This window comes from Drosophila erecta, unplaced genomic scaffold (genome assembly GCF_003286155.1).
Source record: "Drosophila erecta strain 14021-0224.00,06,07 unplaced genomic scaffold, DereRS2 tig00000021-arrow-pilon, whole genome shotgun sequence".
Lineage (NCBI taxonomy): Eukaryota > Metazoa > Arthropoda > Insecta > Diptera > Drosophilidae > Drosophila > Drosophila erecta.
Window position 1 is genome coordinate 3840923 of NW_020825198.1, and position 16707 is coordinate 3857629.

At 44.6% G+C, this 16707-nt stretch overlaps 1 protein-coding gene across 5 annotated transcripts in view; it reads right to left on the reverse strand.

Annotated features, from left to right (window-relative positions):
* LOC6544050 overlaps positions 1-16707 on the reverse strand; it is a 45547-nt gene that overhangs the window by 28296 nt on the left and 544 nt on the right. For 2 of the 5 annotated variants that reach the window (XM_026978137.1, XM_026978135.1), the window contains exons 1-3: positions 13236-13432; positions 7234-7968; positions 6763-7023 (exon numbers count right to left, since the gene is read on the reverse strand). In XM_026978137.1, the coding sequence (XP_026833938.1) occupies positions 6763-7023; positions 7234-7968; positions 13236-13421 (1182 nt within the window). In that variant the 5' untranslated portion in view covers positions 13422-13432. Of the gene's footprint in view, positions 1-5196; positions 5718-6762; positions 7024-7233; positions 7969-13235; positions 13433-16707 lie in introns of those variants that run through there. The other 3 variants (XM_026978138.1, XM_026978136.1, XM_015157956.2) reach the window with 2 other exon arrangements.

Genomic DNA, 16707 nt, shown 5'->3' on the forward strand with positions numbered 1-16707 from the left:
TTACGAGTCCAATTGGCGGTTGGTTGGGGAGGGGGTTCACGAGTAACAAGTAACTGCAAAAACCGGTACGAGCTCAGAGGTTCTTCTGGACCGAAGAGGTTGCTCACTGCTCCAATCAACCACTTTCAGTTCACAGCTGATCATGAACTTCGGCCAAATCAGCTGAAAACGAGTTTTTATGGCATAATAACCAAAACGACCGGGAAAGAAGTTAAGGCTCCACAACAATGATGACGATCTGATCTGAGCGAGCTCTGTTGTCTGTGTTTGCTCAACTGCTTTTCCAGCTTGGATGGGTAGTTGGTCTTGGTCATGGACTTGGACTTGGACTGGGTAATTGAAAAAGTTGTTAGCCACATCAATTCCAAAACGGCCGTAAACTTGTTAATGCAACCCAGACGGGCAGAGAACGCATTAAAACACCAATAAGCTTTAGGCCCGATAGAATCTCAACCATCGCTTCCCAATATTCAAAGGGTCTCGATATACTCGTACTGCTCTGGAACAGAAATCGTATTGGCCAATAAGGAAGTACAAAACGGGTAGCAGAAATATTTGTTTCTCAGATTTTTTTTTTGTTTTTTGGGAGAAAATTCTGGGAAATATTCTATGTTGCGACCACGAAATGTAATTCCCTGGAAGCAGTTGAAAAACTCAGCGAACTAAGGACAACTGCAGCGACAAAGCAACACGGCGCAACAAATCGAAATAAACTTTATGCACGTAAAATTTTAATGAGCACAGCACGAAGTCAATTTCAATGCTAATCCGGCGGCCAAAAGCCAGACGATGGACAAATGGACAAACGGACATTTGACCAGGAGTTTGGGGGACCACCGAGTTGAAGTTGCTGCCATTTGCTGTTGCTGCTTGCTGCAGTTGCCGCTGCAGTTGCCGCTGCTGTTGCCGTTGTTGCACATGTGCCCTAAAGCCACAAATCACGAAGGTGGCGCGATCTGACATCCTACTCACAACGGTGGCCCTCGGGCAAGGTGTCGCTAACACTATGTAACCAACGACGGGATTATCATAGCTCCTGCACGGAACAAGGTAGCTATAAACCAAAAAACCATAAACTTCAGAGTCTTGCCGCAGCGGCAATGTGTATCCATATGTGGCATGTCGGCAAGAAGTGGACGCAATTTTGCAGCTTTTTAGGTTCGGTCAGCTATCTTTAATAGCCCTATTAAGTGGCAAAAAGGCAACCACCCATCACTGACCTGTGCTTATGCGACTTTCTAATTTAATTTAAAAGAATTAGCAATGAAGTACACTTTGATAATTTTAAGATATCTGTCTTTAGTTGATGTATATGAAGGATTGGCAACTGTTGACTTGTGCCAAGTTGACTAGTGTAAACAAAGAGTTACGCTTGAACTTGACAAATGCCCAAATAACGTGATGCCGAAACAAATCCTGGAGGTGAACCTGAACCGGGAGGTAATTTATTATTGAACCATTTATTAGAGCGTGTCGTTGTCGTGGTCGTGGCTCTTTGGCTGTTTTTGGCCGTTGCAGTTGGAGCACTTTGTGGCCAACTGGGCGCAATTGTCGCTAGGGCTTGTCAGTCATTCATGGGATGATTTGACGGCTTCGTTTGTTCGCTGAACAATTTATAGGTAACTATTTGCTTTGCCCGGAGCGTTTCTGGCATTTGAAGCAGCCGATTCCCACCGACCACGTTCACGTCTGGCCAGAGGATTGGGAATGGGAGTGGGTATCGGGGTGGGAATGGGTCTGAAATGGGGATCGGGCACTGGATGGATGGATGGATGGCTGGGACGCCTTTGTCTTGGTCTACCTGTTGGCATTGCAGGAAGCGTTCACCTCCACGCACACACACTCACACACACACCGAGCAATAGAGACATGCTCATAATGAGGATAATCACGATGGCGATGATGACACAAAGACAAAGCTGAAGGCAAACAAATAAGCAAACGGCAGACAGAAAAGACAGCGATACACAAAAACATAAAGGAACAAAAGTATCCATATATGCATGAGTGTTTCTGTGAGCGCCGCGGATTCGGATTCGGTGTCTGCCACTTGACGTGCCTGCCCCATACTGCTCCTCCTCCATTCCCCACCCCTATATATGGCTCCCATCCCAATCGCAATCGCAATCCCTATCCCAATCCCAAGCAAAACCAAGCCAAGCCAAACCGCGACTCATCGCTGGCCTGCGGCTTTTGTGCTGGGTTAATTACTAAGCGAGTCACACGCGCTTGAATTATTCAAGGCTATCTTCTGGATGCATTCGTATCTATTGCCAGCTGCGCTCAGATACAAAAGTCTGGAGATGTGCAGATGATACTTTTGCGACACCGGACTCCAGAATTTTTTAAATACTACAAAGTAAATATATTACAAGTATATAATTGTTGAAGAATTGCTTGTGAGTATTCAAAATAATTTAATTGATTAATTTCATAATGGGAGGCTTTAGAGTAGTTTCTAGTTTTTGGCAGTTAAATAGGGTGTTTTTCTGTATTTTTTCTGTGTGAAGCAGATGCACCGCGCACCATCTCTAAAGACCTGTGGATCGCATAGTGCACACGCGTCTTGTAACTCAATCTGCTGGATTGCCAAAGGCGGAATTCAGAGGGACGAGGCATTTGTGTTTGTATTGTTCGGGGCGACAGCATTTATGACTAAGTATTTTATAATGAAGTGGCAAATGTGTAGCTACGGAGTTGTCCGGCTGAATAATTGTTAACATTACACTGCAGATTGTTTGAATTTTTTTCAGGGGAGTACATGTGTTGCCGGACATACCGAGAAATTTCTATAAAATGTGGTATCAGTAGTGAAAACGTATTTCATTTAAAGCCACCCAGATGGTTAGTAATTTGCAGCTTTTGATGTTGATTGTTCATTTGTTCTGGCTAATTTTTTAATACGTTCGGGTTACCTGCAATAAACATATCTATATAATGTGACGGTTCTTCAAGTCCCGCGGAGCTAAGCTCATTGACCCGTCAAACGTTATCTTAACGTCATGCCACATATTTCTGTCAAAGTAATGTGCACATTTTGCAGCATAATATACCCATAGCGGCTATTTGATTTCGAATGTTTGCTCATTGGCGAGTCCAGTCACATATCATCCATATCCTGAACAGCGACTTCCTCGGCGATCGTGTGCCTATATACATATATATATATATAGACAGTCGGTTCAAACAACACGTGTTCGAATGGCGAATGCACTCATATGAACACACTGCAAAATCCACAGAGCCAAACAGACGGAGTGAGTGAATTTTACAAGTTATTTTATGCAAGCCATAAATATGCACTTTACACTTTGCACATTTTCCCCCGCGTCTAACTCTGCGTTTGTCTTTCCCTGGGCGGGCAAAAACACAAAAACAAACCGCATATGTGCCTTGGTCAGATGCTCTTAGTTAGACCAACACAAATACTAGATATATCCAGGCATTCAGACACTTAGACACCCAGACACATGGCAGACGCCATGGTCCTCGGACTACGGACAACAGACTACGGAGTATGGACTCCAAAGTTGGGTCCATGAGTGGCGGCCCCCAGAGCCTGCATACAAATTATGTACAAACATGTTTTCAGAAATGTTCAATTCATTATCGCTAACAAATGCCGATCATGTTGTGTTCAACACAGTTCAAAGCACTTTTCTGCAAATTATTGCACAGATCTGGCCGCTGGATTGATGGACCGTTTCAAATGGAACTCGGAAGCACAGACACTCACTTCATGGGCACTTTTTTCCTCTTTTTCCCCAGACTTTTCACTCTTGGCGCTGCACTCCTAATCGTAATTGCTGTTTGGCTAAGTGATATGCCGTGTTTGCGGAGATTCTCAATTACACGGCAAGAAATGTTCTGTACCACTGAAGATCGGGAAGCTGGAATAAATCCCTATATATCCCAGTTTTCAACAAAGCCATAGAAAATTACTCCTTTTTGAAATGGAGTTGTATATAGCAAATTCCTTGTTGGATTTAACTACTAGTCCTTTGCTTATTAAGACCTTATTAAAAATATATGTTCCACGCACAAACAATTGGTGCTTAAAAATGTAGAAAGATACCCTTTATATGGTTTTTGTTCTCTGCAGATTTCGAGTTTGCGCTGGAATCTGTTTAGCAGACTGAACGGCTTTACCCCAACGCTCCCTTTGCTCGAGAACACTTAATACACAATTTCCGCTTTCGGATCGGTAAAGGGGGAAAATCGAAATAAAACCAAGCCAAAGCAATCCAAACAAAACCCTATAAAGTACTTGCTCTTCGGCTGGGCCACTCTTTAGATGAGGACTGCTGCTGCTGCGTCTGCGCACAAAAGGCGATTTAAATTACAGAACGTGCCCGGCTACAAAATACATAAAATGCCAACTCGACGCAACTTCCATTGAGTTTTGAGGCGGTACGCAGAACGCAGCACACAAATTAAATAGCAATTAACATGCAGAGGCAGCTGCAAGCTAGCAGTTGCAACTGCGAATCGAGTTGCCACAGGTCAACCAGATGCCCGCCAGTTTACGACTCCAAATCAGCGGCAAATGTGCGCTGTAGCTGATTGATTCAAATAAGTTTATGTGGTTGGACCTAAGTGGGTCACGCCGAGCACTTTACAGCAGCTTTTTTTTTTGTTTCTGTACTTATAGTAGTACTTTTTAGCTGCCTCCCACGGACAGAGCACCACATGCTCCACAGTGCGTATGCGTTACGAAAATGATTATAAATTACATTGCAAATGGAGCTGGGGAACTGATTAGTGGACCCAGAACCGCTGACAATTCGATTTAGAAGGGGCATAGCACGTAGTGCACAACCCACACTTGCCACCACTTTGTCATTGAAATGGTTAAAAAATAATACAAAGACCTCTCTCTGCGATTCTAACAAGTCGAAAAAGCGTAGGCTGACTCGAAGGACGCTTCCGTGGTTTGTCTTGTATCTTTCATGACTTTTGTCTCTGACCATGTGTAATAAGTATGCAAATTGCCAATGCGAATGCGAGTGGAAAACAATTGATTTTTAATGAACACTGAGGTCAGGGTCGAATTCAAACACTACACTGCACTACACTACACTACAGCACACCAGACAACTGGACAACGAAAAAACACTCGACAATTATTGGCCATAAATGATAATGAACTTCAGACTTCGGGCCGCATAGCTAATAAAATGTGAAACCAGAAATTACCTCAAAACTATTTGGCGATGAAATCCTCTGATTTACGCTGATGTGACGGCTATAAAGCGGTAACTTCTAGGCTGATAGCAGATATATGTGGCACTTAGGAAAGGAGTATATATATATATTTATATGAAATATATATATATATACGAAGCTGATTCGCACTTTTACGATTATTTCTTGCAGATTGTAAAAAGATCACACATTAAGGCACTTTTATAACGTATTTGCAGGCACTATTCGGGCATCACTCTGTCGCGATTTCAATTTATTAGCATGTTAATTCAACGATACTTTGCACATTTCTTTCGGCACACTCCTGAAGCCCCCACAAAGGTGAAAAAATGCGAGACTCTAAAACTACGAATTTACGTATTTTGTTGGCAGTGGCGCACTGGGTTGCACTTGGTCACTTCTGTTTACTACTCTATACATTCGTCTTCGAGTCGCTTTTCTTTTTCTGGGCTTGTCGGTCGCTTTTTGCCGCTCACAAGACTGCGCGTCGCGAGTTCAAATGTTCAACTGACTCCAGAAAATCCGAAGCACGGACCCGTTAACAGTGCTTCGGCGTGCCACCAGCCGCTGTTAGCGCGCTGTTAGTTTTGGCCATTTTTAACAGCCGCTGTTAGGCGCCAGGGCTGCACAAGCAGCAGCTGTAATGTTACACGCGGTGGCGAAATTTGAAAATTTGTTTACAAAATGTAAGGTAGTTTAGTACCTGCGTTTTTAGTGAAAGACTAGCATAAATTGGGCTCATATTTTCATTTTGAAGTTGAAGTTTATATTTAACAAGCATTTCAGTGTGACTCATGTACTTAACAAATAGTCTTTAAGTTTTTTTATGGAAGTATTTATCAGTAAATAATTTTTTTTCCAGCCGCAAGACACTCTTCGTTCCGCAAGAGGACACAAAACATTCCATTGCAAAATGGGAATCGCAGTTGACTTTGCTTTGCTGATAAGGGAAACCTCTGGTAAGTGTAGGTGATATAATCTTGAAAGATTAATTACACGGGCGAAGAATGCGAGCTGCATGAAGTTCAATAATATGTTGTTGGGTTTGATTATCAATGTTATTAATTACAAGTGAAAAGGTGCAAGTATTCGCAGCTCCATTAACAATTTATAAAGATGGTATTCGGTAAATACGTTTTTTGGCTCAAGATATGAATTTTAGTAAAACTACTGAGCTAGTTACTATTTATTTAGAGACTACGTAGTACGTGAGTATTTAGTGGAAGCTAGATTAGCAATGCCCTCGAGCGAAATTCTAAGCCACGAACAACTTCGCCCTTGTAATTTTCGCAACTATTTGCTCCAGAGAGCACTTATCGCCTGATGATCGACCAATCTCCCGCTGATTCCCCAATTTCCACAACGATTTCTCAGCTCAATCGTTACTCAAGCATTTCTCTTTTGGCGCATAAAACCAAAGCAAACTATTTAGCTGCGATTAAAGAACTTCATTCGGGGAGAGCCGAACAAATTGCGGCTAATTCCGCCTGCTGCGAGTAACTGCCTTGTAAATGATATATCTTTTGCCCGGATTTCAGTGTTCTTTAGGGCTCTTACCTCGCCAATTTGATGGGCCGTGCGGAGAGTCGCGGCAATTTGCGCAAATTTGCATAGGAATCGCTGCTCGAAGCGCTCCAAACTGCCGTCGAATCCGCACACGAGTCGCTCACGTGCCTGCTGGATTAAAATCGCACGGGTGCGTGCCCAGTAGACGGGATAAATGTGCGACAGATGGCTGTCAATCAGCCGGGCCAGCGTGGCGTCCACGTCCGCGGGAAGTCCAGGTCGCTGTGGTGCAGGGACTCCTTCGGGGTTACTCTGCGGAGGATACGTTGGGGAAGTTCGTCAGTTGTGGACAACAGAGAAAAAATTCAGCAGATTCCTTAACTTCATTAAAAAATAAATGCATTTCCTGTTTCTAATCTGGGCAGTTTACTAGGGCACTTAATAATACTACAGCGTTATGAGTTACATGCCTTAATTGGCATGCAACAGTTAGTGTGAGTTTCCCTCAGTGTAATTACGTACCTCCGTCTCCAGTGGAACCTCCTCCTCCTTCGGCGGCTCCGGCTCGTCGACCGCCTGCTGCTGCTGCTCCTCGGCAATGCTGGCACTCAAACTGCATTCGATGGGCAGGGCGTCCGTATACGATCCGTTACTGCCCTCCGCCAGGTCTTCCTCCTCCAAGAGCACCTCCTCCTGCCCCGCCAGTGCCTTCTGCTCCATTGTCGTGGCTGCTGGCTCATTCCTGACCAGTGTGATGGTGGTCGTGGTGGTGGAACTGCTCATTGGCATCTTGGCCTGACCCGTTAGCCGCTGTTTGCACTTCTTGAGGTACTTCTGAACCCGCGACTTGCTGCGGTTCAAAGTGGCTGCTGCGCCGGAGTTGGAGGTGGAGGTGGAGCTGGAGGTGGAGGTTGTACCCTGGTATCGACAGCACACATAATTAGCATTCGCGGACAGTTGGTCCACCTCTGGAGATTCCACCTCCTCATCCTCCTCCTCCTGCTGCTCCTCTGGATCCTCCGTCTCCTGATCCACATCATCGCGAGCTATGGGCGCTGCTCTGGCCTCTTTCATGTCCCTGTCAGTGGACTCTAGGCTCGGAAACTGCCCTCCTGGGACTCCCCCACCCGGAACATCGATTTGCGTGTCACTCGGCACCAAGATCTCGGCTAATTCCGCTCCTGCTCCTGCTCCTGCTCCTGCTCCCGAACCAGTAACAGCTGCTTCTGCTCGCCCTGCCTCGATGTTCGTGTCAGCCTGAAAATGCAGAGGAAAAGAGCTAAGAGAAAGACCTCAGACACGTGTGGAGTTCAGAGTGCGCTTGTGTATCCGCCAGATACACAATTGCCGCATTTCAAATGGGCCAAAGTTCTTTGGCTCGGCACATGCACAGCCAATGGGGCAATGCAAAGAGCCGCATTAAACACAATTGCTTCGGTTACCACTGGCAACAGGGGGCATACAGTGGGGCAAACCTCTACGACTATGACTGTAGTGGTAATTTAAAGCATTAAATTATTTCAATTGAGCTTAAGAGAAGGGTACATTAAGGCTAAGCCGAAGAGGATATCCTAAATATTGAATATGTTGCGCCAAGTTATAGAAATGCAACTGAAGACTCCAAGATTCGATCCACTTTCCCATAGCAAAGAGTGCTTAGAGGGCTGAGGGAGAAGAGGCTCGGGTTGCCTTGTTGCATGTTAAGAGTTAAACAGAAATCAATTGGGGACAGCATTGATCCGTGGGGCGAGACTAGGAAAAGGGAGTGCGAGGGGCCGCATTGCATGACAATCAAATGAAACGTCAAACGTTCGTTTCCAGTTGGTTGTTAGTGGGCATGTTGTTGTTTTTGCCGCTGCCTCAGTTGTCGTTGTCATAGGTCAAGTGTAGCACAGTAGAATTCACTTTCTTTCAGATACGAACACACACAAATTTGCAGTGAAAGTGGATGTGGCTTTCGGTTCGAGGACGGTGTGGGGATGCGGCCTAGCAAATAGCCAAACTTTGACCATAACACACATAACAAAAACCTGGCATGTTAAACTTTTCGGTTGGCGAACCGAAATACTTTTGGTCGCGGCCAAACAATGCGACATTGTGCGGTGCCGGCGATTTTCCATTTATTTTCCCATTACCCACTCACTCGCCTTTCCACGCCCAAGCGAATTTAGCTACTAACTTGGCCAAGGAATGCGGCTAGCTCTGCAAGTCCTGCTGCTAGCAGCTTTTGGTCCTTCGTGGCGGCCTCTCAAGCGCCTGCGATGGCCGCCAGATGTCGCCACCGGCGCCTGCGCATGCCCCAACTCGAACTTGAACCCCCAAAGCCCCCAAAGCCCCCAAAGCCCCCTAAACCCGCTCACTACACTCATTTGTTGGCAGTACGAGACCGCAGAGACAGAGATTTCTGTTGTCGAAGCTTATAAATTTCCACAATTTGTTCAGGCCGGGCTGTTTGAAGTGCGGCCAAAGCGACGCCAATAAATACCAATAAATATATCATCAATATTTTCTTTTTGGGCCACACACTGAGCCAAAAATCCAGGCTTGGACATAGCACAGCTGTTGAAAAAAAGTGAGGATTCTCTAAATTCATTGTTTAAAGTTTAAAGGCTGAAGGGTGCAACACAAAGGTATTGAAATAAGATAATCTTTTGGAAACTAAAGCTTTTGCTTTAGAAAGCATGCCACTTTCTTGCAGTGCATGATTCTGGGGCTGCATTCCGCTTGAAGATCAGTGCCCAGTGGCCATGGCAGTGGCACGCACGATCTGTGGAGAAAAAAAAGGCAGAATCAGAGGCAAATGCAATTTGCTGTCATGCCAACTCTTGACCAAGTGCCGACCACTGCTCATCAATTAATTGCCCCGGCTGGTCTGGTTTGGTTGGCTTTTGGCTGTGCTTTTGGTGTTGCTGCTGCTTTTGGATGCGGCTTGGAATGGGTTCGGCCCGCCCGGGGGCGTTTTGTCGGTGGGTATCGGTGGGTATTGGTGGGTCTGGTCGGCGGCGGCGGTGCGTGAGTCTTGGGCAGTGGGTCGGTCGGTCGGTTGGTGGCTGAGCTGAGCTGGGCTGCTAGCCCGCTGTTCAAATTATGGCCGCGCGTCAAAAGGAAATCGAAAATGTTGCACTAGTTGGCTGGACAAGCCATTAAAGGAAGGTCGCCTCACTGCACAGCGACAGCACAACCTTGGGGCCATGCCATGTATCTGAAATATATGCCGATCGCCCAACCAATCCGTTTCAGCACTCTCTCACGCATCTACGGTTTCACCTAACGCCGTCGTGACCCACATCGGAATCGGGCATCCTCCATCCACCATCCACCGTCCAAGATCCACTCCCCTTTGATTTAGTGGACTTGGACAAGATTGGAAATTAATTTTTATGCATCTCTTGTCACATTTGTGTTAATCAAAACATTATGACTGCGTTTTCGTTTATTAATTGGACAACCTACTCCGGCAATCTAAACACCTGCGGAGGAGCTGTAGCTGGAGCCTAAGAGCGAAAAAGCTGGAAATGTCATTGCCATTGCCATTCGGACGCACTGCCTCTGCCCACAAAGCAAATTTAATTTATTGCGTGTGGTTTTCAAAGCGGAGAGATATACAGAAATATTGCGTCAGTAACTAATTTGTTAGACGATTGTTTTTGCTCGTTGGAGATTGTAACGGATCGAAAAACTTTGACTACGATTTTGTCTAATAAATGGTGACAAGATTTATAAATATGCCATAAAATTAAATATACTTGCATCTCGTTTTGTTCACTGATCTTTAAAGGACCTAAGTTCATTTCACAACATTTGCTTGTAAATGGAATTAGAGGGCAGAGCTTTAAAGTATTATACCATAAAAAACTAATATAAAAAGCCATGTTTTAGCAGCATATAAACATGTAAAATAAAAAGGTATATGTGGGAATTTGTAAAGGCAGTGTGGGTTGTGTAAATTGCATTTTTTTAAGAGAAAGACTGAGTGAGTGCGTGTGTATCTGTGTGAAAATGAGTGGGCTAAAACTGCCACTGCTTCCAAATTAAAGTGACAGCCCCAAGAAATTGAAAATGACTGTGAATGCGTGTCGTTAATGGGCTGTCCTAACCCCAGACTAAGGTTAAAGAAAGAGAAACTGAAAACTGGACAGGAAAACAGGTAAGCAGGTAAACGGCGGGGGTGGCCAATAGGAAAATGCATATGCTTGGGAGTCTGTCTGAAAAAAGCCAATATAAAAGTGTTACTTTATGAAACAACCTGTTTAATGCTGAGCTAATATTGACCAATATACATACGTGTTGAGGAGAAAATGCTAAATAATTCCTAGTAATGTTAAAATGTTGATTAGTTGCATAAAATGCTACCCTGTAACTCGGCTAATTCGACTGCCATAGCTTTGAAATGATAACGAAATTGTTGTAACAATACCGCAGTTAAAGGCGCACCATTGCACTTCCTTCCACTTGTGGGTCAGATCGGCTTATTCGATTACAAAAACCCATTTCCTATATCAAATTTGCATCTCGTGCGTTGAATAACAGCTGCATGGCAATTGGCGGCGGTTTATGAAAGGTTCAATGTTTCGGCATTTTCCGCGCTGCGTTGCAGATTTTGGTTTTGAGTTTTCAGTTTTGAGTTGCATTTCGCCGTCGCCGACGAAGACGAAGACGAACTCAAAGTCGCGAGCTGAAAAATTCCCACGTCGTGCGTGAGTGCGCGGGAAAATATTAAACAGATTTTCATGTCTGAGGAAAAGCATACGAAAAATCGCTCTCAACCGCATTTAACAGCTTCGGAGATTCGATTTGAAAGGCGTTCGTCGTCGGCGATTTTTTGTTGGCAATCGCATGTCGCGGCGTTTTTGCATGATTTCTAGTTAAAATGCAAAACTCTGGCTGCGATAAATAAATATGCATGCCTCGAATGCAGCGAACAATGTGGAAAACGGCAACCGAAAACTTAAACTGCGCTTTGAATTGAAACTGACGAGCGGCGGATGCAGAGCCACCATCCATCCCATTCCAACACATTCCCATCCCCATCCCCATGGCATCCACCTATTTGGAATTGGCCAGCCAGCCAACCAAGTTAACAGCGCCAAAATCACCAAACAGGCGGCGCAATTAGCCTGCTAGTTGCAATTTTTATTTGCTCTCTTGCTTTATTGGCCATTGAATGCAACGCTCCGCGTCCACCTGTCCACCTGTCCATCTGTCCGGCGAACAAATGAGCCACTGATAAATATTATTAGCGCACGGCCAGTTGCGGTGGCACTTGCACCACCGAAACCACCGAAAACCAAGTGCAAGATCAGGTCCCGCACCCAGAGTACACTGAAAAAGAATCAGCATAGCTACCACATGAAGTCATAGCCCATCTTAGTTCCATTCACAGTTGCCATTCCTCATTTATGCCCAAAGTGTTACATCATATTCTATATATTTCACAATTATTTTAGCCAATTTGTTGCAGTGCATAGTTCGGTGTACCGGCTGCCACATTTGCGGCATAATCGCAATTTATTTAAATGCGATACGGGGGCTGCGGGGGCTGGGACTATCGGCTACCTCTTGAATTGTAGTCCTACCACAAGCGCTGCCACTCTGCAATTAATATCGACATTTTAACACTTTTCGTTGAATTATTGCATCTCTTACTTCTCCAAATTGTTATTATCTATGGAGGCAGACAGTCGCAGTTCGTTTATCTAGTTTGGTGGTCCCTACTTCTGTGCAACAGCCTTTTGCCTTGTCGAGTCGCATTTTGGCTGCTGCTTTTCCAAGCCGCCAAATCTCGGCCATTTCCTTTTGCATTTTCACGTTGACTTTTCCTATCCCCCGCTATCGTATTTCGTTAATGGGCGGGAAATGCAACTGTCGCCGCACTCGAATGTCAAGGAAAACAGCGGCGCACATAAGTAGAGTGCCCAGTAGAGTGCTGATTGAATAACGCCAATCGAGGTGTGATCGGATTAGTTCAGTGTCGGAAATTGCCAATCTCAAGTGTAGCAAAAACAGTCGTAAAGTTGTTCCTTAAACTGGTCGAGAAATGCAGTTAATTCGGTGTTAAAAAAGAAGTGATTTATGCAGGAGTATGTAGGCTAAGTATCTTACAATCTATAAAAGGCTTTTGTTTAGAAGAACCAGTTGGTGAATTTCTAACCAAAAAACTTATAACTAAATGAATCGCACACGCTGCAAAACTCCTGAGTTGCCGCCGAAAGAAACCTGTTGCTCGCAAAAAGTTCCCAAAACTTCATATAATGCTAAAAACTTTCGCCAACTTCCCTTAACGAACTGGCCGTCGTTTAGTCGCAAATCACAGACTTTCACGCCCCCAAAAAGTGCAAAACACAAAACACAGCTAGCCATATTAATCTACAATTACTTTGTGTTCCCCGATGGCCGATGGCCGATGGCCAGAGCCGAGAAAAATGACTCAATTTAAATCAATAAAGGGCAGGGAAGCGGGCCAAGGGTCTTTCGCAAAAGGTACGTGGTGACCCCGAATGCTGGGGAGATTGAGGGTGACCCACCGTCTGAATGGCCGCATACGAATGCCAGATCAACTTCGGACTGAGGGGCCGAGGATCGTGGCGCAGGCGGGCATATTGCTTCATGAATATTTTCCAGATTACATAAGCCATCGTCGAAGCGTCTCCGGTCGTAAAGATCGATATCCACATGCAAATTATATGCGTGCCAGGAAACCGCCGGCACATCCACGTCCACGTCCACGTCCACATCCACCTCCAATCCAGATTCGGATTCGGGTTCGGGTTTGGGTTTGGGTTCGGGCTTGATGCGTAGTTTGTTGGGTTGCGTTTATTGTTTTCATAAATAAAGCGCAGGCACACCGAAATTTGTCGGCTCGCATTATTATTATTATTATTATTGCTTATTATTATTGTTGCATTGGCGATATTCACTTGGCCAGACAGATTCACTTCATATTTCACAGCACAATCGCACGAAAAAACGCCGAACGGCTTAAACCAACAAAGGCAAAAGGCTGGGCGCATACAAAAGGAAGGCAGTGTGGCAGATACTTTTGGCTCCCCCTTCTCGTGATCTTGTGTATTATTTTAATATTTATTTACATTTTGAACATTTTGCATAACGCGCGGGTCACGACGGAAATCGTCGGCTGGCAATTTATCAATACATAGTTGTGTGGCCTAAAGGAAAAAGCCAGAGTTAGAGCCATGGAAAAACTTAAAAAAAAAAAAAACTGGGCAGAAAGGTTCGCAGACGCGAAATCAAAACAAATGAAAAACGCGCCAAAAAATCAAAACGCGCACAAATTTTGCTTCACTGGGCGTACGTTTCCCATTTTTTGTATTTGTTTTTTTTTTTGTGTTGCCGAATCGGTCGAAAAGATCAATATAGGAAAAACGTCAAGAGCCATGAAGTCCGTCTGTCCGGGAAACGAGTTCAAAGCGTTTGCGGCGGCCGCTTTGCGCCAACTAAATTGAAATGAGCGGAGCGCAATATGGAAAAGCCCAGTCGGAACGGAATCGAGGGTGTAACTCACAGATACTCGCCCAAACCCATTTTCCACTGCAGGCTTCAATGATTTTCCATGCGTGCGAACGCTTGTTTGCATTTTGCCTGGGCGCTTTTCGCTTGATTTCAGCTTTTTTTTTCGCTCAAATCGAGCTCAGCTGACTCAACCGCTTGAATGGCCGGCAGAAAAACGCTCGCGGAACATCAATGGAGCAACAACAATAAACACAACACACCCACAATTATCGGTGATTTATAGTGGATGTGGATGTGGACAGGAATATCTCCACTTTGACGGCCGCTTGGTCAGCGATTGCATTAGAATACAATCAGCGAAGGAATACATTTACATGCATTTCCAAGAACGTTGTTTTCCCATCTAATTGCTTGGGCTTTCGGCAACTCGGAAGATATATAAATAACCGAGTTTGCATGCAGATCAATGTCCAACCATTTCAGGACGCAAGATTGCTTACTTATCTAAGGAAAATCATTAAAATTATACAGGATCTGCACTTCCTTTCTAGCAGTAAAGTCTCTGGCATTACAGCTACGTGAATTTCGCAACATTGTGTATTTCTTAGATACCCAGTTCAAAGAGTATCCCATAGTTCGGCCTGCCATTTAGTCAGTATTCCGGGCGGGGGACTGAGGTCTGCTTTATGCACAATGTTATTGTTTGCCCCGCTGAAAAGCCGCCGCCCTTGCTTCCTGCCCATCCCTCTGCCACAATTGGATACAAAGCATCATATAGACATCTTCAACTCCTGCCTTGAACTTGGCAAGTTCCCGTATATACTATGTACGCCAAATGGAGGGCTGTCCACATATATTTTGTTTGCTACTTTGTCGGTATTTAGCTGATGCCTTGCGACGGCCATTTGTTTACGATGCCAGACGCAGGCTTACCCTAGAACGCCAACGAGCTGGGGCTGCATTGGTTCCTGGCCTCGAGAGCCCCATGCGATTTCGTTAATCGGAACACGCGATGAGTGTTTACTCCGCTTTAGTTTCACCAAAAAAATCTGGGCAGTCGCTGAAACTTGGAGTGGTGCGAATAAACATTTGCCAGCGGGATAAACAATATATGGGCTCCACCGATGGCCCATAAATATAAGTATTAAGTGCTCTTCCCGGTGGGTCTGCCATAATTTCACTCGCAGTGCGAACACGAGCATTAGGGTAAAGTTGCACTGCGAATTGGGTTGTGAGCAAGAGTATCAATATTTCCGCAGGCAATTAAAATCAATTAATTTCCAAGCTTTTTGTGAGTCACTAGTTCGTGATTTGATTCCGGTCTAATGACTAGATATATCATATATGATTTTACAACAAGTTCTCCAACTCACGATAATCACATGTATTAACATACTTAGGAACTTTAAAATGAACTTTATGCATGCAATTACCATAAAGGGCCAGTCTACTCATTTATTTTTTAAAACACCCATTTTGCGCTCTATTGGCTCATATCAGCGTGCTGCCTAAATATTAGAAAACTTTTTAATATGCAATGGGCGTTGAACTTAACCCCTACGTGCTCTGCTTGAGATCCGCATTGTTACAAGTACAAAAATTTCGAAATCGCACAAATGCCAGCTACAAATAATTGCCAAAAATCGCCGGCAAAGTCAACTCAACTTTCATAAAACGGCATTCAATTTGATTTGCACAATTTGGGGGCCTCTTAGCGGCTCCTCGCCTGTCGCTTGGTTTTCACATTTGTGGCATTTTGGCGTTTGTTTGAATTGATAACAGGCTGAAAGTGCCTTTCAAGCTGACAGCCATAATCGCTCAACGCCAACTGTTTGGCGCTCTGAAATAGTTGGGGTGTTTCGCACTTTTCCGACCGCCAGGGGTTGGAACTAGGGATACATGTACCATATAGAACCAAGCCTATGTCTCCGGCAGGTCGATGGACACACCCACCCGGTAGAGCCGGCGGATACGGGAAGCGGAACAAAGCCTCAGACAGTGGGCTCCTTTGCCTCAGACCACTCCGAACCACCAGCTCTGATGGAGAAATTATAGCGAGTCACGCGAGTGCGAAGCTTTTCTAACCCTTTTCATCAGCCGGCTGTGCCCCGATTCGCAGGAAAACCAGAATTAGCTAAAAATTGCAGCAAAAGCCAAAAATGATTGTGCTTAATTGAATTCGCAGCCTGGCTGAGTAACTTTTAATTGAATTCCAGCTAAAATCTAAGGGTTGCGAGTTGGATTGATGACCCACTTGGGATCTAGTGCAGGATGATCTAAGCAGGGTAGTAAATACATAAACTTAATTGAGGTACAAAAACTTGTTTAGGCTGGGTATGCCTAATGTCTTGGTTAAATACAAACTTATTTGCAGGCCTGTATAATAGAGCACCGACTTTATTGACTCTAAAAAGTGCTAAGTACTAAGGTTTGCCATTAATATTAATGCATACAGATGCTTCTATTCATTTATTTATTTTTGTACATTAATGGTGTTCCTGTAATCAGTGCCAACTTAATTGTAGC